At 39.4% G+C, this 26,527-nt stretch overlaps 1 protein-coding gene across 2 annotated transcripts; it reads left to right on the top strand.

Moving 5' to 3' along the window:
- Positions 1-26,527, top strand: LOC105868659 (P antigen family member 3-like). Of its 2 annotated transcripts, none has more exons than XM_012759724.3 (5): positions 1-85; positions 939-1,033; positions 1,498-1,612; positions 23,782-23,907; positions 26,431-26,527. In XM_012759724.3, exons 2-5 carry the CDS (start codon positions 947-949, stop codon positions 26,451-26,453), a joined length of 351 nt encoding a protein of 116 aa, XP_012615178.1. In that variant the 5' UTR covers positions 1-85; positions 939-946; the 3' UTR covers positions 26,454-26,527. The 2 variants fall into 2 exon arrangements, with proteins under 2 accessions (XP_012615178.1, XP_012615177.1); XM_012759723.3 differs by having other exon boundaries at positions 1,498-1,639.

Here is a 26,527-nt window from a genome sequence, read left to right as displayed (position 1 = left end):
GCGCCTTGCTTTCCGCCTGCTGCGCACAGAGCTGTGGAGGGAGAGGTGGCGTCTTGGTTCTCTTTGGCTGAGAGTCGGTCGCTAGGTAGGCACTACTCCTCCCAGCAGTTTAAGTGTGAGTGAGCAGAAGCCAGAGGGCTGCGGGCGGCAGGGCTGGGCGCTCCGTAGCCGTGGGGGAAGGTCCTGGACGTCGTGGTCCTTCTCCTCACAGGCAGCGCCGCCGCCATGGGCCTTGTCCACGTGGCGGGGCTGGGACAAGGGAGGAGGGCTCCACGGAGGGGATGGGTCAGGTGAAGATGGGGCGAGTACTGGGGGTGGTGTTCGAGGTATCTGAGTCCCGGGGACGCCCGGGACCCCAGCACAACCAGAGGACAGATCCCAGGTCCTTAGTAGGGGGCGGGGCGGGGCGGGCGGTAAGCAAGGGCCTGGAAACTGGACACCCTGCGGGCTGGCGACCTCGTCCCCGAGGTCTGTGCAGCACCCCGCAGTGGTGCCGAGTGAGGAGCAAGCCGATCACTCATGTCCCAACTTCTCACCTCCGGATGGAGGTTTGGAAAGGGTCGTAGAAGACGCCACGGGAAGGAATGGGCGGGGCCTTGCGCTCCAACAAAACTCGATTTGAGTGGGCACGTGGGCCTAGTGAGTGGGACTGCGAGGAAAGTAGCGGGCGCTCCGGTTTTAATTTGCTAGCCATATTTTCCCAAAGGTGTCCATGATGAGAGTGTAGCTGTGAAACCATTGTTCTGCCAGCTTGGCCAACAGAAATGGCTTTGCAAGCACTGAGTAGGTGTACATGCTTATGTTTACCTTGGGACTTAATTTGAAAGTATTTTGAGAATTTACACAAAAAAATTCCAAGTTAACATTTGGCCATGGAAGTGGTCAGATATAGCTGTCCTCTTAGGTTCCTTTTCCCAATCACAATATTCTGCTTTCAGTGTGAAATATGAGTGAGCAAGTAAGATTAACATCTAAATCTGGAGCAGGAGGAGATGAAGAACAAGAATCTTCTCAGCCAGTTGAGCCTCTGTTTGTGAGTGCCTTAATATTCAATGTTTCTGTTAAGAGAAATTTATTTTTGAGAAAATGGTGTTGAATAGTATAGATATGCTGATAAAGGTTTTTCATGCTGATAATGGGTGACAATTGGTGTCCTGAAAGACGTATTCATCCAGGAAGATTACATTCTGCTGTTGCCTGGATGGAACATTCCTGGGAAATATGCCCCACGACTGCCTTCTCGTGTTTACTAACAATAGATTGCACACATCCATCCTAGCATAGATTAAAATATCCTCCAAAATTGTTGGAGCTAGTTCTTCATGGTGTGACCTCTATGTGGGAAGAGTAACTTTATGAAGAAAAAATATATAGAATCATGTTGAAAAATTTCTTTAGACTTAATTATGATTAGGTATATCTATGTGTATACAAGATAAGTATAGTTGTTACATGTATTAACGACAAAACTTTTTGTTTTCACACACACTCCAATAGGCCCAGCAGCCCAATGAGGAAGAACCTCAGCAAGAGGAGCCACCAGCTGAAACTCAGGATATTGCACCTGGTCAGGAGAACGAAGATGGAGTAGCACCTGAGGTTCAAGATGAAGGTAAAGGGAAGAAAAATGCCAGTGAGGGTAAGGTGTATGTTTACATTATGACCTAACCAGTAAGAGTAGGAAAGGAAACATTAGAAAAAGATATCAAACATTTCCTGAACGTTGGCTCGAAAAAGTGAAGAATATAATTTGCAGCTTTGTGTACTCCCTTACTATAAACAATTTTCCCTTTGTCTTTGGGACTTATTTAATGTGCTTGAAAATTCCTTTCTTGCCAGAAAATCCAAGGGAACAATGTTTAATATCAGTCATAAACTTGTACACTATTACTTAGTCATTGCATCAAAAGGATAAGCACCTTTTAATAGCATATATAAAGTACGAAGTGAACATACTTATAACACCTGAAATAAGGCCTGTTAATGTAGGTTTGTTAAACCCCTTTTCTAAATGAGAAAACTGAAGCTCAGGGATTGTGTCTTACCAAAGAGCACTTAACGAGTAGAGGCAGATTATTACTTCATTCATAAAATAGTATTTTTCCCATCATCTCTGTTTTTATAAGAAAAAGTGAATAGTTTTGCCTAAAATGTTTAATACTCAAATGTGTTTGTATAGTAACATCACTCAGTACTGGCCCAGGAAAAAACACAGTTCAGTGCAGCATAGAGACTCCAAAAAGAGCTCAATGAATGATAGCCACTGTTTTGTTTTGTTTTGTTTTTTGAGACAAGATTTTACTCTGTGAAGTGATGTCATCATAGCCCATTGCAACCTTGGATTCCTGGGCTCACGCAATCCTTCTGTCTCAGCTTCCTGAGTAGCAGGGACTACAGGCACAAGCTACCATGCCTGGCTAATTTTTCTTTTTCTTCTTTTTTTTAATTTCATAATATTATGGGGGTACAAATATTTTGGTCACATAAATTGCCATTTCAGTCGAAGTTACAAGTGTGTCATGATTGCAAAGATGTGGAAACAACCCAAGTGCCCATCAATACATGAGTGGATTAATGAAATGTGGTATATGTGTACCATGGAGCACTACTCAGCTCCATGGTTTTCTTTTCTTTTTCTGTCTTTTTTTTTGTGTGTGGAGATGGGGTCTAAATCTTCTCAGACTGATCTTGAACTCCTGAACTTAATCATTCCTCCCACCTTGGCCTCCCAAAGTGCTAGGATTACAGGTTGTGAGCCACCACAACTGTGTTGTCTTGTTTACTTTTGTTTTTTGATTGATACCTTTTTACACTAGGTTTGGTAAAAGCTGGATAATTTCAGGATACTGGAATATAGGTAGCTATATTAGTATGATTTCTAAGTGTCTTTTAAAGAGTGTTTAAATACTTTTATGATTAGAAAGATTAGAAATATCCTAAAGATTATCATGAAACAGAAATTATTTCTTAAAAATATAATATTTTTAAGCTAAACACTTACATAATTCACGCTATGGATTATTTCAGCAATTCACTGTTAAGAGGTTTCCAAAATATGACTGACAGCAGTACTCATTAATTTCTTTCTACCCCACTTCTTTATTCAGTAATTTTGCTGTTATTTTTCTATTAGTCACAAATAATTTTGCTGTTATTTTTGATACTATGGTCTTCTACATAGGATTCATTTATAGAATGTTACGTATAGGGCTTTTGGACCTATATATAACTAAATTTAACAAAATAAATTCTGCTTATGCCAATAAGGGACAAGTGTCAAGATTTATCATAGACCTGAAAATCTACTCAGCTAATCCTTCAGAAAATTACATTTAAATCCTATCCATATAGTGTAGCCTTCAGATTTCTTAGATAGCTGATGTTCCCTCCTTTTAATACACTATAGTAAAATATAGGAAATGTAGATGTAATATGGTTTATCCTTAGATTGTCATGTAAAATAAGGTTTAATAATACAGGAAAACAAAGATGTGAAGTTGCTGTCAGTGTTGCAAAAACAACTCATTTCTTCCTGAACTATAATCAAACTATTGTATATATTATTTTTACTTTATGTTTTGAAAAAATAAAACTTACAGAAAAGTTACAAGAATGGCACAATTAAATTTCATGTTCTTTTCACCTAGATTCACCAATTGTTATACTTTTTGGCACATTGCTTTCATAGACACCTTCCTCTTCCTTTCCTTCTTTTCTGCCTCACACTCTCAAATACCTACTTATATCCCCCTCTCCCTTTCTTATATATATATATATATATATTTTTTTTTAAATTTATTTACATTTATTTTAAATTAATTTTTTCTTTATTTTTTTAGAACAAATGCAAGTGTGTATTCTTATATATATTTATATTTATATATAGACTTAATGATATTATGTTTATTATTACTATTTTTTCTTTCGGCGTATTATGGGGGTACAGATTTTAAGGTTTCAATAAATGCCCTTTCCCCCAATCCCCCACAAGTCTAAGTTTCTAGCATGACCATCTCCAAGATGGTGCACATCTCACTCATTATGTATGTATATACCTGCTCCCCTCCCCCCTGCCCAATACCCTATTACTGTACTACCTATGTGTCCACTTAGGTGCTGCTCAGTTAATACCAGTTTGCTGGTGAGTATATGTGGTGCTTGTTTTTCCATTCTTGGGATACTTCACTTAGTAGTATGGGTTCCAGCTCTAACCAGGAAAATATAAGATGTGCTATATCACCATTGTTTCATAGAACTGAATAGTACTCCATGGTATACATATACCACATTTTATTAATCCATTCTTGGATTGATGGGCACTTGGGCTGTTTCCACAGCCTTGCAATTATGAATTGTGCTGCTATAAACATTCGAGTGCAGGTGTCTTTTATGTACGGTGTCATTGGATATTTTGGGTAGATGCCCAGCAATGAGATTGCTGGATCAAATGGTAGATTCACTTGTATCGCTTTGAGGTATCTCCATATTGCTTTCCACAGAGGTTGAACTAGTTTGCAGTCCCACCAGCAGTGTAGGAGTGTTCCTCTCTCTCCGCATCCACGCCAGCATTTGTCATTCGGGGTGTTTTTAATAAAGGCCATTCTCACTGGAGTTAAGTGATATCTCATTGTGGTTTTGATTTGCATTTCCCTGATGATTAGAGATGTTGAGCATTTCTTCATATGTTTGTTGGCCATTCTTCTGTCTTCTTTAGAAAAGTTTCTGTTCAAGTCCTTTGCCCACTTTTTAATAGAGTTATTTGATTTTTTCTTGCTGATTTTCGTGAGTTCTAAGTATATTCTAGTTATCAGTCCCTTATCAGATGTGTAGGATGCAAAAATTTTCTCCCATTCTGTAGGTTGTCTGTTTACTTTCATGACTGTTTCTTTGGCTGTGCAGAGCTTTTTAGTTTCATCATGTCCCATTTATTTATTTTTGTTGCTGCTGTGATTGCCTTTGGGGACTTCTTCATAAACTCTTTGCCTAAGCCGATGTCTAGGAGAGTGTTTCCAACTTTTTCCTCTAGAATTCTAATAGTTTCATACCTTAGGTTTAAGTCTGTTATCCAGCGTGAGTTGATTTTTGTGAGAGGTGAAAGGTGTGGGTCCTGCTTTAGCCTTCTACAAGTGGCTATCCAGTTTTCTCAGCACCATTTATTGAAAAGGGATTCTTTTCCCCAGCGTATGTTTTTGTCTGCTTTGTCAAAGATTAGATGGCTATATGAGGATGGTTTTATATCAGGATTCTCACATCTGTTCCACTGGTCAATATTCCTATTTTTGTGCCAATACCAAATTGCTTTAATTACTACAGCTTTGAACTATAGTTTGATATCTGGCATATTAATACCTCCCATTTTGTTTTTGTTGCCTAGAATTGCTCTTGATATTCGGGTTCTTCTTTGGTTCCATACGAAGCGTAAAATTATTTTTTCTATATCTGTGAAGAATGCTGATGGGATTTTAATAGGTATTGCATTGAATCTGTAGATCAGTTTGGGTAGTATAGACATTTTAATGATGTTGAGTCTGCCGATCCACGAGCATGGTATGGCTTTCCATCTGTCTACATCCTCTGCTATTTCCTTCCTCAGTGTTTCATAGTTCTCCCTGTAGAGGTCTTTTACCTCCTTGGTAAAGTATATTCCTTGGTACTTTAATTTCTTTGTTGCTATTGTGAAGGGAATTGAGTCTTTTTTTTTTTTTTGAGACAGAGTCTCGCTTTGTTGTCCAGGCTAGAGTGAGTGCCGTGGTGTCAGCCTAGCTCACAGCAACCTCAAACTCCTGGGCTCGAGTGATCCTTCTGCCTCAGCCTCCCGAGTAGCTGGGACTACAGGCATGCGCCACTATGCCTGGCTAATTTTTTATATATATATCAGTTGGCCAATTAATTTCTTTCTATTTTATAGTAGAGACGGGGTCTCGCTCTTGCTCAGGCTGGTTTTGAACTCCTGACCTTGAGCAATCCGCCCGCCTCTGCCTCCCAAGAGCTAGGATTACAGGCGTGAGCCACAGCGCCCGGCCCAGGGAATTGAGTCTTTAATTTGGTTCTCAATTAGATTGTTGTTGGCGTATACGAATGCCTCTGATTTCTGTGTATTGATTTTGTATCCTGAGACTTTACTAAATTCATTGATCAGTTCCAGGAGTTTCTTGGTTGAATCTTTGGGGTTTTCTAGATATAATATCATATCATCAGCAAACAGTGAATGTTCGATCTCTTCTGCCCCTATTTGGATACCTTTAATTCCATTTTACTGTCTGATTGCTGTAGCCAGGACTTCCCGCACTATGTTGAATAGAAGTGGAGATACTGGGCAGCCTTGTCTGGTTCCAGTTCTAAGTGGGAATGCGTTCAATTTTTCCCCATTCAGTATGATGTTGGCTATGGGTCTGTCATAGATGGCTTGTATCATTTTTAGGTATGTTCCTTCTATGCCTGTTTTATTAAGTGTTTGTATCATGAAAGGGTGTTGAATTTTGTCAAAAGCTTTTTCTCCATCTATTGAGAGAATCATGTGGTCTTTGTTTTTGCTTCTGTTTATGTGGTGAATTGCATTTATAGATTTACGTATATTGAGCCATCCCTGCATCTCTCGGATGAAGCCAACTTGGTCATGATGTATTATTTTTTTGATAAGCGTCTGGATTCGGTTAGCTAAGATTTTGTTGAAAATTTTTGCATCTATATTCATTAGGGATATTGGTCTGTAGTTTTTTTTGTTGCATCCTTTCCTGGTTTTGGTATCAGAGTAATATTTGCTTCATAAAAGCTGTCAGGGAGGTTTCCGTTCTTCTCGATGTTGTGGAATAGTTTCTGCAAGATAGGTACTAGTTCTCCTTTGTAAGTGTGGTAAAATTCGGGTGTGAAACCATCTGGACCGGGACTTTTCTTTATAGGGAGATTTTTAATTGCTGTTTCTATTTCAGCTCTTGAGATTAAACTGTTTAGGGAATCTATTTCTTCCTGCTTGAGCCTAGGGAGGCTGTGTATTTCTAGAAATTTGGATGTCGTTGCTTGATATCTGTCTTCAGCCATTGTGTTATCTGGCCTTTAATATCTTTGGGTTTTGGTTGTTTTTATATTCGTGGTTTATTATTATGATGTTCCGTGCATAACGCTGTTTTGAATACTTCTTGTAGGGCTGGTCTTCTCCTGGGGAATTCTCTGAGACTTTGCTTATCTGAGAATGTCTTTATTTCTCCTTCATATACAAAACTTAGTTTTGCAGGGAAAAACATTCTAGGCTGGGCATTGTTTTGTTTCAGAAGAGTGAGAATGGGGCCCCAGTCCCTGCTTGCTTGTAAAGTCTCATTAGAGAAGTCTGGTGTTATTTGATTTGGCTTTCCCTTGTATGTTACTTGCTTCTTTCATTTTACAAGTCTTAGAAGGGCCTCTTTAGTTGATATTTATGTCAGTCTGGTGCCTGTATGTCGTGACGTCTTCCTGTTTGCATTGAATCTCCCAGGGATCCTCTGAGCTTCTTGAACTTGTATATTGAGATTTTGAGCAAGGCCTGGGAAATTTTCCTCTATTATATCTTCAAATAGCTTGTCCAACCCTTGAGTGTTGTCTTCTTCCCCTTCTGGTAACCCTATTACCCTCACATTAGGTTTCTTCACATAATCCCACATCTCTTGTAGGCTTTGCTTTTTTCTCTTGTTTCTCTGCTCTATCTCTGTCAATGTTTTATTTAGTTGGAGGGTTTTATCTTCAATCTCTGAGATTCTTTCTTCTGTTTGATCTACTTGTTCTTGAGACGTTCCACTGTATTTTGTAGTTCCCTGAATTGATTCTTCATTTCCAGGAGTTCGGTTAAACTTTTCTTCATTGTGTCTATTTCTTTAGTGAACTTTTGTTCCAGATCCTGGAGGCTTTTTGTGGTTTCTTTGTGTTCGTTATTGAGTTGTTCTTCCAGGTCGTTGAATTTTCTGATGATCCACGTTCGAAATTCCTCTTCTGTCATTTTGGTAGCCTGATTTTGGTTGGTGTCTGTTTCTAGGGGGCTGGTCCTCTTCATTGGGGCTGTGGTTTCTGTTTGGTTTTTCATATTTTCTGAGTTCCTTGGCTGATTTATTCGCATGTCAATCAGTTTTTGTTTCTTTCCTTTAGGTTTTTGTTTGGGTATTCATACGCCTTGTTTAGTTTCTGAGCTGGTAGGTGGTGTCTGTTGGTAAGATTCGACCACTCCCTGTATAATGAGTCAGTAGATGCCATGAAAAGGCTGTGCAGGATGCCCTCCCTGTCAGTAGGTGGCGCTTATTTGGAGGAGCAGGCTACACTTTTGTTTTTGTGTCCTGTTATCAGCTCTTGTTCCTGTAGGGAGGCACTCTATTGCCTCAGGTGTTGGGTTGGGCCCTGGGACTTCCAGGTGTGTCCTTTTCTCCCACTCAGTGAGGGCTGGTCTGGGAGTGAGTCTGGGCAGAGCTGGGTTGGGTAAGCCTGCCCTCAGGCACCACCAATGCCGTTAGCAGGGGTCAAAGTTCTGTTCTCTGCTTCTAGGAAAAGCTGTCAGGGAGGGGCTGGAATGGCCCCACTCAGAGAGTCTGCCTGTGGGGGTGGGGCTGTTTGAGACCCGCAGTCTGGAGCAGGCCTTGCTTCTTTCCACCCTCCCTAACTCTGGAGCTACTCCTTGGCCTCTGCCAGCAAGCCAGACCACACGACACCAAGCCTCCCCTGCCTGTGATGTCGGCCGGGAGGTTCCCTGTGCGGTAACGCCACCTGGGCTGGGTGCACGGCCTCCCTTTGTGGTGAGGGTTGCCCTCTCAGACGCTGATCCTCCCCTGAAGGCACACACACCTCAGTCAGCTGTTCATGTATATCCATTCTGTGCCCTGGGCAATGCGAAACCTCAGTGCACGGTGCACGGGATCTGGTCTGCAGGTCTGACCTCTGGGTCCCAGAGTTCAAACTGTTTCCCCACCAGGGAGAGGAGTGCCGGTCCCAGTTCACCCACAGGGAGCCCAAGCGTGGTCTGTGTTTCTCAGCCTCAGGTTCTGCTCCCTTCTCCTGGGATCACTGTGTCAGCAGCACCTGGGAGGGCTGGTGGGTAGAGAGCTCACAGTCTGAGTTTCCCTTAGTTAGTTGTATGGCCCCAAAAGGGTAGGTCCCGTTCCCTATAGGTGCCTCTGGCTGGTGGCTGTATTGTTTCTCTGGGCAGCTGCGGGTAGGGTCGGTGTAGGGGAGAAGGAGGCAATATGGCTCCTGCCACGCGGCTTGGGTCTGTGCACATGGAGGTGCCCTGAGGGAGTTGGGAGCCTGGTGCCGCTTCCACTACTGGCTTCTCAGTGGCGGCAGCCATCACTGGGCTGGTGTCCGCAGGTCTCTCCACCCGCTGGGGAGCCCACCAGTAGTCTGAGTTGCAGGGGAGGGGAATCGGCAGTCCACTTACCCTTCTCGCTGGTCTATGGGCTACTCCGGCAGTCCCAGCTTCCACTTCTCCTCCGCGACCTCCTCCCATGGAGTCTCCCATTGTCTTAGTTACTCCTCCTTCTGACCCTTGTCTGATGTAGGCTCGTCTTCTTGCTTCTTTCTTCTAATTTCTGCTGGAATCTGTCTTTTCTGCAGATACTCTCTGTCTGGCAGTGTTTCTGGTCCGCCATCTTGATTCCCTCATGTTTATTAATAATACTAAACCATTTCAATTAATTTCCAAATATGATGAAATAGCTTTGCCCTATGGGAAAGGTAAAAAGCCTTTACCGTAAGTAAATGTACATCCTAAGAACAAAGAAAAAGTAAGTACTTTTGGATAACCATTGTACAATTATCAAATTTAGGAAATTTAACAACCAGAAAATACAATCATTTAATATACAGTCTATATTTAAATTTCTCCCATTGTCCCAACAATTACCTTTATAGAATTTTTTTTTCTCATTTTGTTATCATGTATATTTAGTGTCTGCCTCTCTTTCTCACACTCTCTCTCTTTTTTTATTTTTTCATTTTTGAGAAAGTGTTTTACTCTGTCACCCTGGCTGGAGTGCAGTGGTGGGATCATAGTGCACTAAAACCTCCAACTTCTGGACTCAAATTATTCTTCTACCTTAGCCTCCTGAGTAGCTAGGACTAGAGGCATGCACCACCATGCCTGGCTAATTTTTTTGTCTTTTGTAGAAACAAGGTCTTACTATATTATCCAGGATGATCTGGAACTCCTGGCCTCAAGCAGTCTTCCCACCTCAGCCTCTCAAAGTGCTGGGATTACAGGGAAGAGCCATAGCACCGAGCCTATTTAGTCTCTTTTAATCTGAACCAGTTCTTCAGTCTTTGTCTTTCTTAGCAGTGACATTTTAAACGAGAACAGACAAGCTGCTTATTAAGACTTTTTTTTTCACTCAACATTTATTGGTTCCTACTCATACCATGCTACATGCAAGGGGTCTAATACTAATGACAGATGTGATTTCAGCCTTGGACTCACATAGTCAGGCCCCACTAAAAAATCACTGATTTATTGTGGCGAGTACAATAACAGAGAAGTACAAAGGAGGCAACCAAGTTGTCTGAAGGAAAGCTTGAGAAAGGAAAAGGGTAATATTTGAAAAATGTTGCTATCCTTTTGTTCTGGCCACAAACTCCTGACAGAACACTGCTGGGATTCTTAACCATCACAGTTATCATCACACTAGCCTACAGATTTTATTTCACAACACTAAGGAAATTAATATTATCATTTCCTTATTTATATTTCATGTTTTACTGCTTAAGTTGATAGCCTTTTTATTATTTTTATTGTATATATTTGTGATATACAGTATAATGTTTTGATAAACATATACATAGTGAGATGATTACTACAGTCAAGTAAATTAACATATTCATCTCCTGACGTGGTTACTTTTTTTCTGGTGCTACTCCCTTAGCAGATATCCAGTAATAAGATAATACAATGTTATAAACTAGTCATGCTGTATGTTAGATCTCTAGACTTATTCTACATAACTACAACTTTGTGCATTTTTTTTATTTTGGCATATTATGGGGGTACAGATTTTAAGGTTTCAATAAATGCCCATTTCCCCCCTCCCCCCAAAAGTCTGAGTCTCCATCATGACCATCCCCAGATGGTGCACATCTCACTCATTATGTATGTATATACCCGCCCCCCTCCCCCTCCCCCCTGCCCAATACCCTATTACTGTAGCACCTATGTGTCCACTTAGGTGCTACTCAGTTAATACCAGTTTGCTGGAGAATATATCTGGTGCTTGTTTTTCCATTCTTGGGATACTTCACTTAGTAGTATGGGTTCCAGCTCTAACCAGGAAAATATAAGATGTGCTATATCACCATTGTTTCTTAGAGCTGAATAGTACTCCATGGTATACATATACCACATTTTATTAATCCATTCTTGGATTGATGGGCACTTGGGCTGTTTCCACAGCCTTGCAATTATGAATTGTGCTGCTATAAACATTCGAGTGCAGGTGTCTTTTTTGTAGAGTGTCACTGGATCATTTGGGTAGATGCCCAGCAATGGGATTGCTGGATCAAATGGTAGATTCACTTGTATTGCTTTAAGGTATCTCCATATTGCTTTCCACAGAGGTTGAACTAGTTTGCAGTCCCACCAGCAGTATAGGAGTGTTCCTCTCTCTCCGCAACCACGCCAGCATTTATTGTTTGGAGATTTTTTGATAAAGGCCATTCACACTGGGGTTAAGTGATATCTCATTGTGGTTTTGATTTGCATTTCCCTGATGATTAGAGATGTTGAGCATTTCTTCATATGTTTGTTGGCCATTCTTCTGTCTTCTTCAGAAAAATTTCTGTTCAAGTCCTTTGCCCACTTTTTAATGGGGTTATTTGATTTTTTCTTCCTAATTTTCGTGAGTTCTAAGTATATTCTAGTTATCAGTCCCTTATTGGATGCATAGGATGCAAAAATTTTCTCCCATTCTGTAGGTTGTCTGTTTACTTTCATGACTATTTCTTTGGCTGTGCAGAAGCTTTGTAGTTTGATCATGTCCCATTTATTTATTTTTGTTGGTGCTGTGATTGCCTTTGGGGACTTCTTCATAAACTCTTTGCCCAGGCCAATGTCTAGGACAGTGTTTCCAACTTTTTCCTCTAGAGTTCTAATAGTTTCATATCTTAGGTTGAAGTCTGTTATCCAGCGTGAGTTGGTTTTTGTGAGAGGTGAAAGTGTGGGTCCTGTTTTAGCCTTCTACAGGTGGCTATCCAGTTTTCCCAGCACCATTTATTGAAGAGGGATTCTTTTCCCCAGCGTATGTTTTTGTCTGCTTTGTCAAAGATGAGATGGCTATATGAGGATGGTTTTATATCAGGATTCTCACATCTGTTCCACTGGTCAATATTCCTGTTTTTGTGCCAATACCATATTGATTTAATTACTACAGCTTTGTAGTATAGTTTGATATCTGGCATATTAATGCCTCCCATTTTGTTTTTGTTGCCTAGAATGGCTCTTGATATTCCGGGATTTCTTTGGTTTCATACGAAGCATAAAATTATTTTTTCTATATCTGTTAAGAATGCTGATGGGATTTTAATAGGTATTGCATTGAATCTGTAGATCAGTTTGGGGAGTATAGACATTTTGATGATATTGAGTCTGCCGATCCACGAGCATGGTATGGATTTCCATCTGTTTACATCCTCTGCTATTTCCTTCCTCAGTGTTTCATAGTTCTCCCTGTAGAGGTCTTTTACGTCCTTGGTTAAGTAAATTCCTAGGTACTTTAATTTCTTTGTTGCTATTGTGAAGGGAATTGAGTCTTTGATTTGGTTCTCAATTAGATTGTTGTTGGCGTATATGAATGCCTCTGATTTCTGTGTATTGATTTTGTATCCTGAGACTTTACTAAATTCATTGATTAGTTCCAGGAGTTTCTTGGTTGAATCCTTGGGGTTTTCTAGATACAATATCATATCTTCAGCAAACAGTGAAAGTTTGATCTCTTCTGCCCCTATTTGGATACCTTTGATTCCATTTTCCTGTCTGATTGCTGTAGCCAAAACTTCCAGCACTATGTTGAACAGAAGTGGAGATAATGGGCAGCCTTGTCTGGTTCCAGTTCTAAGTGGGAATGATTTCAATTTTTCCCCATTCAGTATGATTTTGGCTACGGGTCTGTCATATATGGCTTGTATCATTTTTAGGTATGTCCCTTCTATGCCTATTTTCTTAAGTGTTCGTATCATGAAAGGGTGTTGAATTTTGTCAAAAGCTTTTTCTGCATCTATTGAAAGAATCATGTGGTCTTTGTTTTTGCTTCTGTTTATGTGGTGAATTGCATTTATAGATTTACGTATGTTGAACCATCCCTGCATCCCTGGGATGAAGCCCACTTGGTCGTGGTGGATTATTTTTTTGATAAGTGTCTGGATTCGGTTAGCTAAGATTTTGTTGAAAATTTTTGCATCTATATTCATTAGGGATATTGGTCTGTAGTTTTCTTTTTTTGTTGTATCCTTTCCTGGTTTTGGTATCAGAGTAATATTCGCTTCATAAAAGGTGTCGGGGAGGTTTTCGTTCTTCTCGATGTTGTTGAATAGTTTCTGTAAGATAGGTGCTAGTTCTTCTTTGGAAGTATGGTAAAATTCAGGTGTGAAGCCATCTGGACCGGGACTTTTCTTTTTAGGGAGATTTTTAATTGCTGTTTCTATTTCAGCTGTTGAGATTGGTCTGTTCAGGGAATCTATTTCTTCCTGGTTAAGCCTAGGGAGGCTGTGTGTTTCTAGAAATTTGTCCATTTCCTCCACATTTTCCAGTTTGTGTGCGTAAAGATTTTTGTAGTATTCATAGATTGTATCTTGTATCTCTTTGGGATCAGTTGTGATACCTCCTTTTTTATTCCTGATGGAACTTATTAGAGATTTCTCTTTTCTGCTTTTCGTTAGCTTAGTCAATGGTGTGTCAATTTTGTTTATTTTTTCAAAGAACCAACTTTTTGTTTTATTAATCTCCTGAATAGCTTCCCTGTTTTCAATTTCATTTACTTCTGATTTGATCTTGTTGATTTCACTTCTTCTGCTGGGTTTGGGGTTGGTCTGTTCTTCTTTTTCCAGCTCTTTGAGTCATTTCATTAGATTGTCTATTTGTGATCTTCTTGTCCTTTGGTTATAGGCATTTATGGAGATAAACTTTCCTCTCAGAACTGCTTTAGCTGTGTCCCAGAGGAGTTGATAACTTGTCTCTCCTTTGTCGTTTTCTTTATAGATTTTTTTATTTCCGTCTTGATTTCTTCATTTACGAAGTGATCATTTAGTAGGAGGTTGTTTAATTTCCACGTTTTTGTGTAGAAATGTGAATTTCTGTTAGGGTTGATTTCTAGTTTTATTCCACTGTGATCTGAGAAGGTGCATGGTATGATTTCTATTTTTTTGAATTTCTTGAGATTTACTTTCTGTCCTAGGATATGGTCAATCTTAGAGAATGTCCCGTGAGCTGATGAGAAGAACGTATATTCAGTGGATTTTGGGTAGAATGTTCTGTAGATGTCTCTCAGACCCAATTGTTGTAGAGTTTTGTTTAAGTCCATTATTTCTTTATTAATTTTCTGTTTGGAGGATCTGTCTCGTGCCATCAGTGGGGTGTTGAAATCTCCGGCGATTATGGAGTTTCTATTAATCCATTTGCTTAGCTCCAGTAAGGTTTGCTTTATGAATCTGGGTGCACCTAAGTTGGGTGCATATATATTTAAAATTGTTATCTCTTCTTGTTGGACTGTGCCCTTCACCATTATATAATGACCCTCTTTGTCTTTCACTACTTTTGTTGGTTTAAAAACTAAATCGTCTGAAATTGGAACTGCCACACCAGCCTTCTTTGGCTCCTATTTGCATGGAATATTGATGTCCACCCTTTTATTTTTAGTCTGTATGCATCCTTGCAGGTTAGATGTGTTTCCTGAAGACAGCATAGACTTGGCCTCTATTTTCTTATCCATTCAGCCAGCCTATGTCTCTTGAGTGGAGAGTTTAAGCCATTCACATTTATTGAGAGAACTGATAGGTAAGGTAGATTACTGATCATTCTGTTGGGTTGGATGTTGTTGCTATGATTTCTGTCTTGAGCCATTGTAATATCTGGCCTTTAATATCTTTGGGTTTTGGTTGTTTTTATATTCGTGGTTTATTATTATGATGTTCCGTGCATAACGCTGTTTTAAGTACTTCTTGTAGGGCTGGTCTTGTCTTGGTGAATTCTCTGAGACTTTGCTTGTCTGAGAATGTCTTTATTTCTCCTTCATATACGAAGCTTAGTTTTGCAGGGAATAAGATTCTAGGCTGGGCATTGTTTTGTTTCAGAAGAGTGAGAATGGGGCCCCAGTCTCTCCTTGCTTGTAAAGTCTCATTAGAGAAGTCTGATGTTATTCGAATTGGTTTTCCCTTGTATGTTACTTGCTTCTTTTGTTTTACAGCTCTTAGAAGGGCCTCTTTAGTTGATACTTTGGTCAGTCTGATGACTGCATTTCGTGACGTCTTCCTGTTTGCGTTGAATCTCCCAGGGGTCCTCTGAGCTTCTTGAACTTGTATATCAAGATTTTGAGCAAGGCCTGGGAAATTTTCCTCTATTATATCTTCAAACAGCTTGTCCAATCCTTGAGTGTTGTCTTCTTCCCCTTCTTGTAACCCTATGACCCTCACATTAGGTTTCTTCACATAATCTCACAGCTCTTGTAGGCTTTGCTCTTTTGTCTTGTTTCTCTGCTCTATCTGTGACTGATTTATTTAATTGGAGGGTGTTATCTTCAAGCTCTGAGATTCTTTCTTCTGTTTCATCTACCCTGTTCTTGAGACTTTCCACTGTATTTTGTAGTTCCTTGAATTGATTCTTCATTTCTAGGAGTTCAGTTACACTTTTCTTCATGTGTCTATTTCTTTTCCCATATCCTGGAGACTTTTTGTGGTTTCTTTGTGTTGGTTATTGAGTTGTTGTTGCAGCTGGTTGAGTGTTCTTATGATCCACATACGAAATTCCTCTTCTGTTATATTGGTTGCCTGATTTTGGTCGGTGTCCGTTTCTAGGGGGCTGGTGCTCCTCTTTGGGGGTTGTTTTCCGTTTGGTTCTTCATATTTCCTGAGTTCTTTCGCTGATTTCTTCCCATGTCGATCAGTTGTTGTTTCTTTCCTTAGGTTATTGTTTGGGTATTCACACACCTTGTTTAGTTTCTCAGGCTTTAGGTGGTGTCTGTGGGTGAAATTGGACCACTCCCTGTATTTTGAGTCAGTGGGTGCCGTGGAAAGGCTGTGCAAGATGCCGTCCCTGTCAGTAGGTGGCGTTTGCTTGGAGGAACAGGCTATGGTGTTGATTTTGAGTCCTGTTATCAGCTCTCATTCTGGGCGGAGCTGGGTTGGGTAAGCCTGCCCTCAGGCCGTTAGCAGGGGTCAAAGTTCTGTTCTCTGCTTCCAGGGAAAGCTGTCAGGGCGGGGCTGGAATGGTCCCACTCAGCCAGAAAGTCTGTGTGTGGGGGTGGGTCTGTGTGATACCCACAGTCTGGAGCGAGCCTCGCTTCTTTCCACCCTCCCCAACTCCGCAGCTACTCCTGGGCCTCTGCCAGCAGGCCAGACCAGAAGCCACCAGGCCTCCCCGGACTGTGATGACGCCGGGGAGGTTCCCTGCACAGGAACGCCACCTGGGTTGGGCGCACGGCCTCCTCCTGGGAGGAGGGTTGCCCTCTAGGACGCCGATCCGCCCCTGGAGGCACACACACCTCAGTAGGCTGTTCACGTATAACCCTTCTGTGCCCCGGGCAATGCTAGCCCTCGGTGCAGGGGATCTGGTCTTCAGGTCCGACCTCTGGGTCCCAGAGTTCAAACTGTATTCCCACCAGGGAGAGGATTTCCGGTCCTAATTCACCCGCAGGGAGCCCAAGCTGGGTCTATGTCTCTCAGCCTTTGAGTCGGCACCGTTTTCCTGGGAACACGGTGCCAGCAGCACCTGGGAGGGCGGGCGGGGTCCCAAATGGGAAGGTCCCGTTCCCTGGAGGTGCCTCCGGCTGGTGGCTGTATTGTCTCTCTGGGCAGCCGCGGGTAGGGTCGGCAGAGGGGAGGAGGAGACAATATGTCGTCTGCCGTGCGGCTCGGGTCTGTGTACACGGAGGTGCCCGGAGGAAGTTGGGAACCTGGTGCCACGTCTGCTACAGGCTCACCGTTGGCAAGCGGCGGCGTTCTCTGGGCTGGTGTCCGCAGGTCTCCCCACCCGCTGGGGAGCCCACCAGCAGTCCCGAGTGCAGGGGAGGGGAAACAGCAAATCCACCTACCCTTGCCGCTGGTCTCTGGGCTGCTCCGGTGGTCTCAGCCTCCAGTTCTACTCCACAGCCTCCTCCCTTGGAGTCTCCCGGAGTCTCAGGTACCCCTCCTTCCGGCCCTTGTCCGCTTTATGCTCATCTTCTTGCTTCTTTCCTCTAGTTTCTGCTAGAATCTGTCTTTTCTGCAGAGACACTCTGTCTGGCGGTGGTATTCGTCCACCATCTTGCTCCACCCTCTCTGAAATTTTTTTTTTTATTTTGGTGTATTATAGGGGTACAAGTGTTAAGGTTACATATATTGCCAATGCTCCCCCTCGAATAAGAGCTTAAAGTGTGTCCATCCCCCAAATATTGCACATCTTCTTCGTTGTGGTTGTATATATCCATCCCCTCCTCCACCTGCCCACCCTCCGGACACCCGATAAATGTTACTCTTATATGTCCACTTAAGGTGTTGATCCGTTAATACCAATTTACTGGTGAGTACATGTGGTGCTTGTTTTTCCATTCTTGAGATACTTCACTTAGTAGAATGGTTCCAGCTGTATCCAGAAATATACAAGAGGTGCTCTATCACCATTTTTTCTTAAAGCTGAGTAGTATTCCATGATATACATATACCACATTTTATTGGGTTGTTTCTACAGCTTTGCAATTGTGAATTGTGCTGCTATAAACATTCAAGTGCAGGTGTATTAAAGTGACTTTGGATCTTTAGGGTAGATGCCCAGTAGTGGAATTGCTGGACCAAATGGTAGATCCACTTGTATTGCTTTAAGGTATCTCCATATTGCTTTCCACAGAGGTTGAAATAGTTTGCAGTTCCACCCGCAAACTATTTCAACCTCTGTCTCTGCATCCACACCAGCATTTGTTGTTTGGGGACTTTTTGATAAAGGCCATTCTCACTGGAGTTAAGTGATATCTCATTGTGGTTTTGATTTGCATTTTCCCTGATGATTAGAGATGTTGAGCATTTTTTCATGTGTTTGTTGGCCATAATTCTGTCTTCTTTTGAGAAGTTTCTGTTCATGTCCTTTGCCCATGTTTTGATAGGGTTGTTTGATTTTTTTCTTGCTGATTTTCCTGAGTTCTAAATAGATTCTAGTTATCAGCCTTTTATCAGATGTGTAGCTTGCAAAAATTTTCTCCCATTCTGTGGTTTGTCTGTTTGCTCTCTTGACAGTTTCTTTGGCTGTGCAGAAGCTTTATAATTGGATCAGGTCCCATTTGTTTATTTTTGTAGCTGTTGTGATTGCCTTTGGGGTCTTCTTCATAAATTCTTTGCCTAGGCCAGTGTCTAGAAGAGTATTTCCAACATTTTTCTCTAGAATTCTAATAGTTTGACACCTAAGGTTCAAGTCTGTTACCTAAGGTTAGTTTGACACCTAAGGTTCAAGTCTGTTACCCAGCGTGAGTTGATTTTTGTGAGAGGTGAAAGGTGTGGGTCTTATTTTAGTCTTCTACATATGGCTATCCAGTTTTCCCAGCACCATTTATTGAATAAAGGATTCTTTTCCCCTGGTGTATGTTTTTGTCTGCTTTGTGGAAGATTAGTTGGCAATGTGAGGATGGTTTTATATGTGGGTTCTCTGTTCTGTTCCACTGGCCAATGTCCCTGTTCTTGTGCTAGTCTCAAGCTGTTTAATGACTATAGCCTTGTAGTATAGTTTCAAGTCTGGTAAATTGATACCTTCTATTTTGTTTTTATTGCCTATGATTGATTTTGCTATTCGAGGTCTTCTCTGGTTCCATATGAAGCGTAAAATTATTTTTTCTATATCTGTGAAAAATGATGGTATTTTAATAGGGATTGCATTGACTCTGTAGGTCACTTTGGGTAGTATAGACATTTCAACAATGTTGATTCTGCCTACCCATGAGCATGGTATATTCTTCCACCTGTTTACGTCCTCTTCTATTTCCTTCTCCAGTGTTTCATAGTTATCCCTGTAGAGGTCTTTTTCCTCCTTAGTTAAATATATTCGTAGGTACTTTATTTTCTTTGTTGCTATTTTGAAGGGAATTGAGTCTTTAATTTGGTTCTCGCTTTTACTGTTGTTGGCATATATGAATGCCTCTGATTTCTGTGTATTGATTTTGTATCCTGAGACTTTACCAAATTCATTTATCAGATCAAGGAGTCTCATGGTTGAATCCGTGGGGTTTTCTAGGTATAATATCATGTCATCTAAAGAGTGAGAGTTTGATCTCTTCTGCTCCCATTTGGATGCCCTTAATTCTGCTATCTTGTGTGATTGCTGTAGCGAGGACTTCCAGCACTATGTTGAATAGAAGTAGAGATAGTGGGCAACCTTGTCTTGTTCCAGTTCTAAGTGGGAATGCTTTCAGTTTTTCCCCATTCAGTATGATATTGGCTGTGGGTTTATCATATGTGGCATGTATCATTTTTAGGTAAGCCCTGTCGATGTCTATTTTGTTGAGCATTCTTATCATAAAAGGGTGTTCAATTTAGTCAAATGCTTTCTCTGCGTCTATTGAGAGGATCAGACGGTCTTTGTTTTTGCTTCTCGTTATATGGTGGATTACATTTATTGATTTGCGTATGTTGAACCATCCCTGCATCCCTGGGATGAAGCCCACTTGGTCGTGATGGATTATTTTCTTGACAAGCAACTGGATTCAATTGGCTAGGATTTTGTTGAGAATTTCTGCATCTATATTCATAAGGGATATTGGTCTGTAGTTTTCTTTTTTAGTTGCATCCCTGGTTTTGGTATCAGGGTTATGTTTGCTTCATAAAATGTGTTGGGGAGAATTCCATCCTTCTCTATGTTGTGGAATAATTTCTGCAGGATAGGCACCAGTTCCTTGTAGGTGTGGTAAAATTCAGGTGTGAAACCATCTGGTCCAGGACTTTTCTTTTTAGGAAGGTTTTTTATTGCTGTTTCAATTTCAATACTTGATATTGGTCTGGATGAGCCTAGGGAGGCTGTGTGTTTCTAAGAAATTGCCCATTTCCTCCACATTTTCCAGTTTGTGTGCATAGAGGTTTTTGTAGTATTCATAAATTATATCTTGTATCTCCGTGGAATCAGTTATAATTTCTCCTTTATTGTTCCTGGTGGAGCTTATTAGAGATTTTTCTTTTCTGCTTTTTGTTCATCTAGCCAATGGTGTGTCAATTTAATTTTTTCAGAGAACCAACTTTTTGTTTTATTAATCTTCCATATAGTTGTCCTATTGTCAATTTCGTTTAGTTCTGATTTGATCTTAATGATTTCACTTGTTCTGCTGGGTTTGGAGCAGGTCTGTTCTTCTTTTTCCAGCTCTTTGAGATGATTCATTAGGTTGTCTATTTGTGATCTTTTCGACTTTTGGATATAGGCATTTATGGAAATAAAGTTTCCTCTCAGGACTGCTTTAGCTGTGTCCCTCAGGTTTTGGTAACTTGTGCCACCTTTGTCGTTTAGTTCAAAGAATCTTTTGATTTCCATCTTGATTTCCTCGTTTATGACGTGATCATTCAGCAGAAGGTTGTTTACTTTCCATGACTTTCTGTAGAAATGAGGACTCCTGTTAGGATCAATTTCTACATTTATTCTATTGTGGTCTGAAAAGATACATGGTATAATTTCTATTTTTTTAAGTTGTTTGAGACTTGCTTTTAGTCCTAGGATATGGTCATTCTTAGAGAATGACCCATGAGCTGATGAGAAGAATGCATATTCACTGGTTTGGGGGTAAAATGTCCTGTAAATGTCAGTCAGACCCATTTGTTCTAGGGTTCTGTTTAAGTCCATTATTTCTGTGTTGATTTTCTTTTTGGAGGATCTGTCCTGTGCTGTCAGTGTAGTGTTAAAGTCTCCAAATATTATGGTGGTGGTGTTTCTCCATTTGTTTAGATCACAGGGTTACCAGAAGGGGAAGAAGAAAACACTCAAGGGTTGGACAAGCTATTTGAAGATATCATAGAGGAAAATTTCCCAGGCCTTGCTCAAAATCTTGATGTACAAGTTCTAGAAGCTCAGAGGACCCCTGGGAGATTCAATGCAAACAGGAAGACGTCACGACATACAGTCATCAGACTGACCAAAATATCAACTAAAGAGGCCCTTCTAAGAGCTGTTAAGACAAAAGAAGCAAGTAACATACAAGGAAAGCCAATTCGAATAACACCAGACTTCTCTAATGAGACTTTACAAGCAAGGAGAGACTGGGGCCCCATTCTCACTCTTCTGAAACAAAACAATGCCCAGCCTAGAATCTTATTCCCTGCAAAACTAAGTTTTGTGTATGAAGGAGAAATCAAGACATTCTCAGATAAGCAAAGACTGAGGGAATTCACCAAGACAAGACCAGCCCTACAAGAAGTACTCAAAACAGTTTTACCCATGGATCAGCACGATAAACACTCACGAAAGTAAATCTACTCAGAGCTAATGATCAAAGCCCAGATACTAAAATGGCTCAAAAGAGAAAACAAAGCAACAAAGTTCAACCCAACATAATGAACAGAAATATGCCCCACCTATCAGTTATCTCAATAAATGTGAATGGCTTGTACTCCCCACTCAAGAGACATAGGCTGACCGAATGGATAAAAAAACACAAGCTAAGTATCTGCTGCCTTCAGGAAACACCTGTAACCTGCAAGGAAGCAATTAGACTAAAGGTAAAGGGGTGAAGAGCAATATTTTAAGCAAATGGAAGTCAAAAGAAAGCTGGCGTGGTGGTGGTGATTACAGATAACTTAGTTTTTAAATCAACAAAAGTAATAAAAACAAAGAAGGTCACTCTAATGGTGAAGGGTACAGTTCAACATCAGGACATAACAATTCTAAATGTATATGCACCCCAACCTTGGTGCACCCAGATTCAGTAGCCTTTTATGTTTGTTCATATATTCTACATATTTATGGTGTACATGTGATATTTTCATATATGCATACTATATGTAATGATCAACTCAGGGTAATTAGGTTATCCATCCCCTCAAACATTTATCATTTCTTTGTATTGAAAACACTTCAAATATTTCCTTTTGGCTATTTTGAAATATACAGTTATTGTTAATTCTAGTCAACCTACTGTGCTATTAAACACTAGAACTTACTCATATTCCTCTATCTAATTGTATTTCTGTATGAACCTCTCTTCAGCTCCTCCACCCTTCCCAGCCTGTAATAACTGTCATTCTACTCTCTAGCTCCATGAGATCCACTTTTTAGCTCCCACATATGAGTGAGAACGTGTGATATTTGTCTTTGTGTGCCTGGCTGATGACACTTAATATAAGATCTCCAGCTCCAAATTACATGATTTCAATATTTTTATGGCTAAATATTATTCCATTGTGTATACATATTATATTTTCTTTATCAGTTTATCTGTTTATGGACATTTAGGTTAATTCCATATCTTGGCTATTATGAATAGTGCTGCAATAAACATGGGTATGTTCATTTCTCTTTGATATACTGATATCCTTTCTTTTGGATATATGCCCAGCTGGATCATATAGTAGATCTATTTTTACTTTTTGAGCAATATCCATACTGTGTTCTATAGTGGCTCTACTAATTCACAGTCCCACCAGCAGTGTACTACTGTTTCCCTTTGTCTACATCCTCTTCAGCATCTATTTTTTTGTCTTTTTGATAATAGGCATTTTAACAAGTGAGATGATATCTCACTGTGGTTTTGACTTGCATTTCCCTGATGATTGGTGACAATGAGCATTTTTTTCATATGCCTGTTGGCCATTTGTATGTCTTTTTAAAAAATTGTCTATTCAGCTTATTTGCCCATTTTTAAAATTTGATTGTTTTTTTGCTATTGAGTTTTTTGAGTTCCTTATATATTCTGCTTATTAATCCTTTGTCAGATGGATAGTTTTCAGATATTTTATCCTATTCTGTAGGTTGTCTTTCACTATTGTCCTTTGTTGTGCAGAGGCTTTTTAGATTGAAGTAATCCCATTTGTTTATTTTCACTTTTGTTGCCTGTGGTTTTCAGGTCTTACCCAAGAAAATCTCTGTCTAGAGTAGACCAATGTCCTGAAGCATTTCCGCAATGTTTTCTTCTGGTAGTTTCCTAATTTCAGGTCTTATATTTAAATCTTTCATCCATTTTGATTTGATTTTTATATTTAGTGAGAGATAGGGCATAGATTCACTTTTCTGCATATAGATATCCAATTTTCCCAGCACCATTTACTGAAGAGACCGTCCTTTCCCCACTGAATGTACTTGGTGCCTTTGTGTAAAATCAGTTGGCTGTAAATCTGTGGATTTATATCTGGGTTCTTTATTCTGTTCTCTTGGTCTGTGTGTCTCTTTTTATGCCAGTACCATGCTTTTTTGGTTACTGTACCTTGGTAGCATATTTTGAAGTCAGGTATTGTGATGCTACTAGCCTTGTTCTTTTTCGTAAGGATTGCTTTGCTATTTAGGGTCTCCTGTGGTTCCATATGAAGTTTAGGATTGTTTTTCCTAATTCTTTGCAGAATGTTATTGGTATCTTGATAGAGATTGCATTAAATCTGTAGATCAGCTTTGGTTGTATGGTCATTGATAACCTTTTTATTTTTAAGAGCCTGACATAGAAGCTGATCTCCTGGAATTCTCTGAGGCAAAGACAGGAGGTAAACGCGGAGATGGTCCTGATGTCAAGGGGGAGATTCTGTCAAATCTAGAACCCTTTCAAGTGCCAGAAGCAGGTATATTATCCATTAAGATGCAAAATTATATGGATTTGTTTTCTACAGTATTATGTTTTTAATAATATAGTGATGGCATTACTGCTACTCTAATAATAGAGTTCAAATATAAAGATCTGAAAGGTAGTCAGACCCCGCATATCTGACTGCATGGCTTAACCACTGTCAGATACAGAAACAAAGTCATATTGGATCATTATATATGAAAGCATTTTCTTACTTTTGAGTATAACCAACAGCTAACAATTTTGATATTCTTTTATAATTTCTTCCTTTAACAAATACATAATATATTTGCAGTTTGCATGAAATATGCTGAGGCACTGAAGAAGCCTCTAGGACCAGCTCTAACATAATTTTTGAAATTCTGGACAAATCCCAGTTTCTAAACCCATATTTACTCTTATTGAAAACAGTGAATTCAAATCAGATATATCAAAATCATTTTCAGTGCTGAGTTTTGTATTCTCTGGTTGTGTTGGATAGAATACAAAGATAATCTGTTTTCCATGATTTGTTTATCATAAAATATTGGCTTGAGTCAAATTATATTATCTGAATTGAGATTTCATTGATCCTAAGAAAATAAGCAGATACTCTGTTTAATGTTTGTTTCTCTGTATGGAGACCTTAATACATGTTTTTAGATTTTGTCAAATTCTGAATTATCTGGCTATTAAAGAATAATTGCATGTTAAATCCTTCCCATAACAAAGCTTTGAATGACTGAATAATAAAGTGGCAAAAGATAGTCTGGTTTCTGTTGTTGATCAAGTAGGGATATTGAATGTAAATCAGTGATATTGATGATGAGTAAGATGCCAATGCTAAGCATGCTTCCTGCTCCATTGTCAGTCTTCTTGAGCTACTATTTTTAATAAGACTGTAGATAAGATACTATATGATATAATCACCTCTAACCATATCAGATGTTGCATATTACAAGTTTCTACCTTGAGACATCAATTGATAGGATTTGAAGTTCAAAGACCATAATGTAGTAATTCCTAGTTAGTCAACATAAGTGTATTTTACACATTTCTAAATTGCTGACTGTTAATTACAAGAGCTTCTGAGTTTAAAGGAAGTGCTTACTGTTTAGGGAAGAAATTACCTTACATTAGTTTTCTGAATGTTTTTACTCTATGCTGTTGAATCATTTCATTAGACTATTTACATTAAAAAGTGGTGTTTAGACTACTTCCAGGAGCCTATTGAACATGACTAAATTTACTCTTAGGAAGATCATAGCCTTAAATGCATGTTATTAAAATAGATAATAAATTACATGAGCACACATTATAAAAATAATAACAGAGCAACAGAATAAACCTAAGGGAAAAGGAAAGAGGGACTTAATAAAAGGCAAATATGAATCATTAGTAAAAGGAAAAGTAATCCAACTAATAAATTTAAAAGACTGCTTTTTTTAATAATAGCTATGAATAGAGTATCCAGTAATTTACATAATCTTGAAGAAAATGGAAAAACCCAACAAGGAATATGAACAAGATACTAACAGATATTGAATGTATTGTATAATTGAAAGTGAATACATTAATTTCAAAATATGAATGGAATGATTGATATGCTATAAAAGCATGCGTTAATTTAATATATTCCAGTAATACCTGAATATCTAAACATCACAAGTACCACTGAAGAACTTCTACAATTTGCAATTGTCCTTCAAAAGCATGCACTTTTAGAAACAAATGCTTGACTTTTCCAGGTGTCTTACTTTCCCTTCCCATCTTCTTCATTATTTTCTTTCTTTCTTTCTAATTTTTGCCATATTGAGAGACACGGTACTTAGTTCCTTCATGTTTTGATGTCAAAAATGATGGTAATGGCTTAAAACTAGTGTGACCATATAATTTATTATGTAAAATGGAATGTTTTCAACTGTAAAAAGAGGAATTATTAATAATTACACCAGGACTAGAGGTGGAAACTTGGGACAAATGGTTACCTACTTAAGAAACCACAAAAAGGGCTATACTAGTCCAAAGAAACATTTTTGCACTTCTGCACAATAGAGAAAAAAACAAATGCAATACTGGCCTTTCTGTTCAATTCCCTTATACACTTCCTAATGTGACATTACCTGTTTAGCTATCTTATATTCAGAATACTATTTCAAGTAAAAATATTTAAATTATGAATTTTTGTAAATTACTTTTGTTTTTAGTTTTTTTGTGTGTTGGTTAGATTTGCTTTCTACTTTAAACCACCTTTTAATAGGTTCATTTGAATTCATCTGTTGTGACCTTAAACAGTCTCTTTCCTTGTACCTCTAGAAAGCAGGGTATGTCTAAAAATATTAATAATGTACATGCTTAGAAGTCTATCTTGAAAGTCTTTACAGAAGTTTTACTGGATATAAGCAAAAGGATGATTCTTAGGGTTCTAGTTTTAGTCCATTTTATAAAACCAAAATTTTAGTGGCCTTTGCATGCCTTTCATGTAATCTAAATAAAGTTCTTCTTAGTAATATTCCCTACTGTTATGTTTATATTATAGGTGAAGGGCAACCACAGGTTTAAATGAAGACAAGGTGAAACAGTGCAAGCTGTTCTTATATTGGATGTTTGACTTAAAATTATCTCAATAAAATTTT

The sequence above is a fragment of the Microcebus murinus genome, chromosome X (assembly GCF_040939455.1).
Source record: "Microcebus murinus isolate Inina chromosome X, M.murinus_Inina_mat1.0, whole genome shotgun sequence".
Lineage (NCBI taxonomy): Eukaryota > Metazoa > Chordata > Mammalia > Primates > Cheirogaleidae > Microcebus > Microcebus murinus.
This window is presented reverse-complemented; position numbering and strand designations above follow the sequence as displayed.

Coding starts and splice junctions, on each gene's coding strand:
- LOC105868659 (XM_012759723.3), top strand. CDS start 947: ATGAGTGAGCAAGTAAGATTAACATCTAAATCTGGAGCAGGAGGAGAT. Junction 1,034..1,497: donor AGCCAGTTGAGCCTCTGTTT/GTGAGTGCCTTA, acceptor ACACTCCAATAG/GCCCAGCAGCCCAATGAGGA. Junction 1,640..23,781: donor GAAGAAAAATGCCAGTGAGG/GTAAGGTGTATG, acceptor TTTATTTTTAAG/AGCCTGACATAGAAGCTGAT.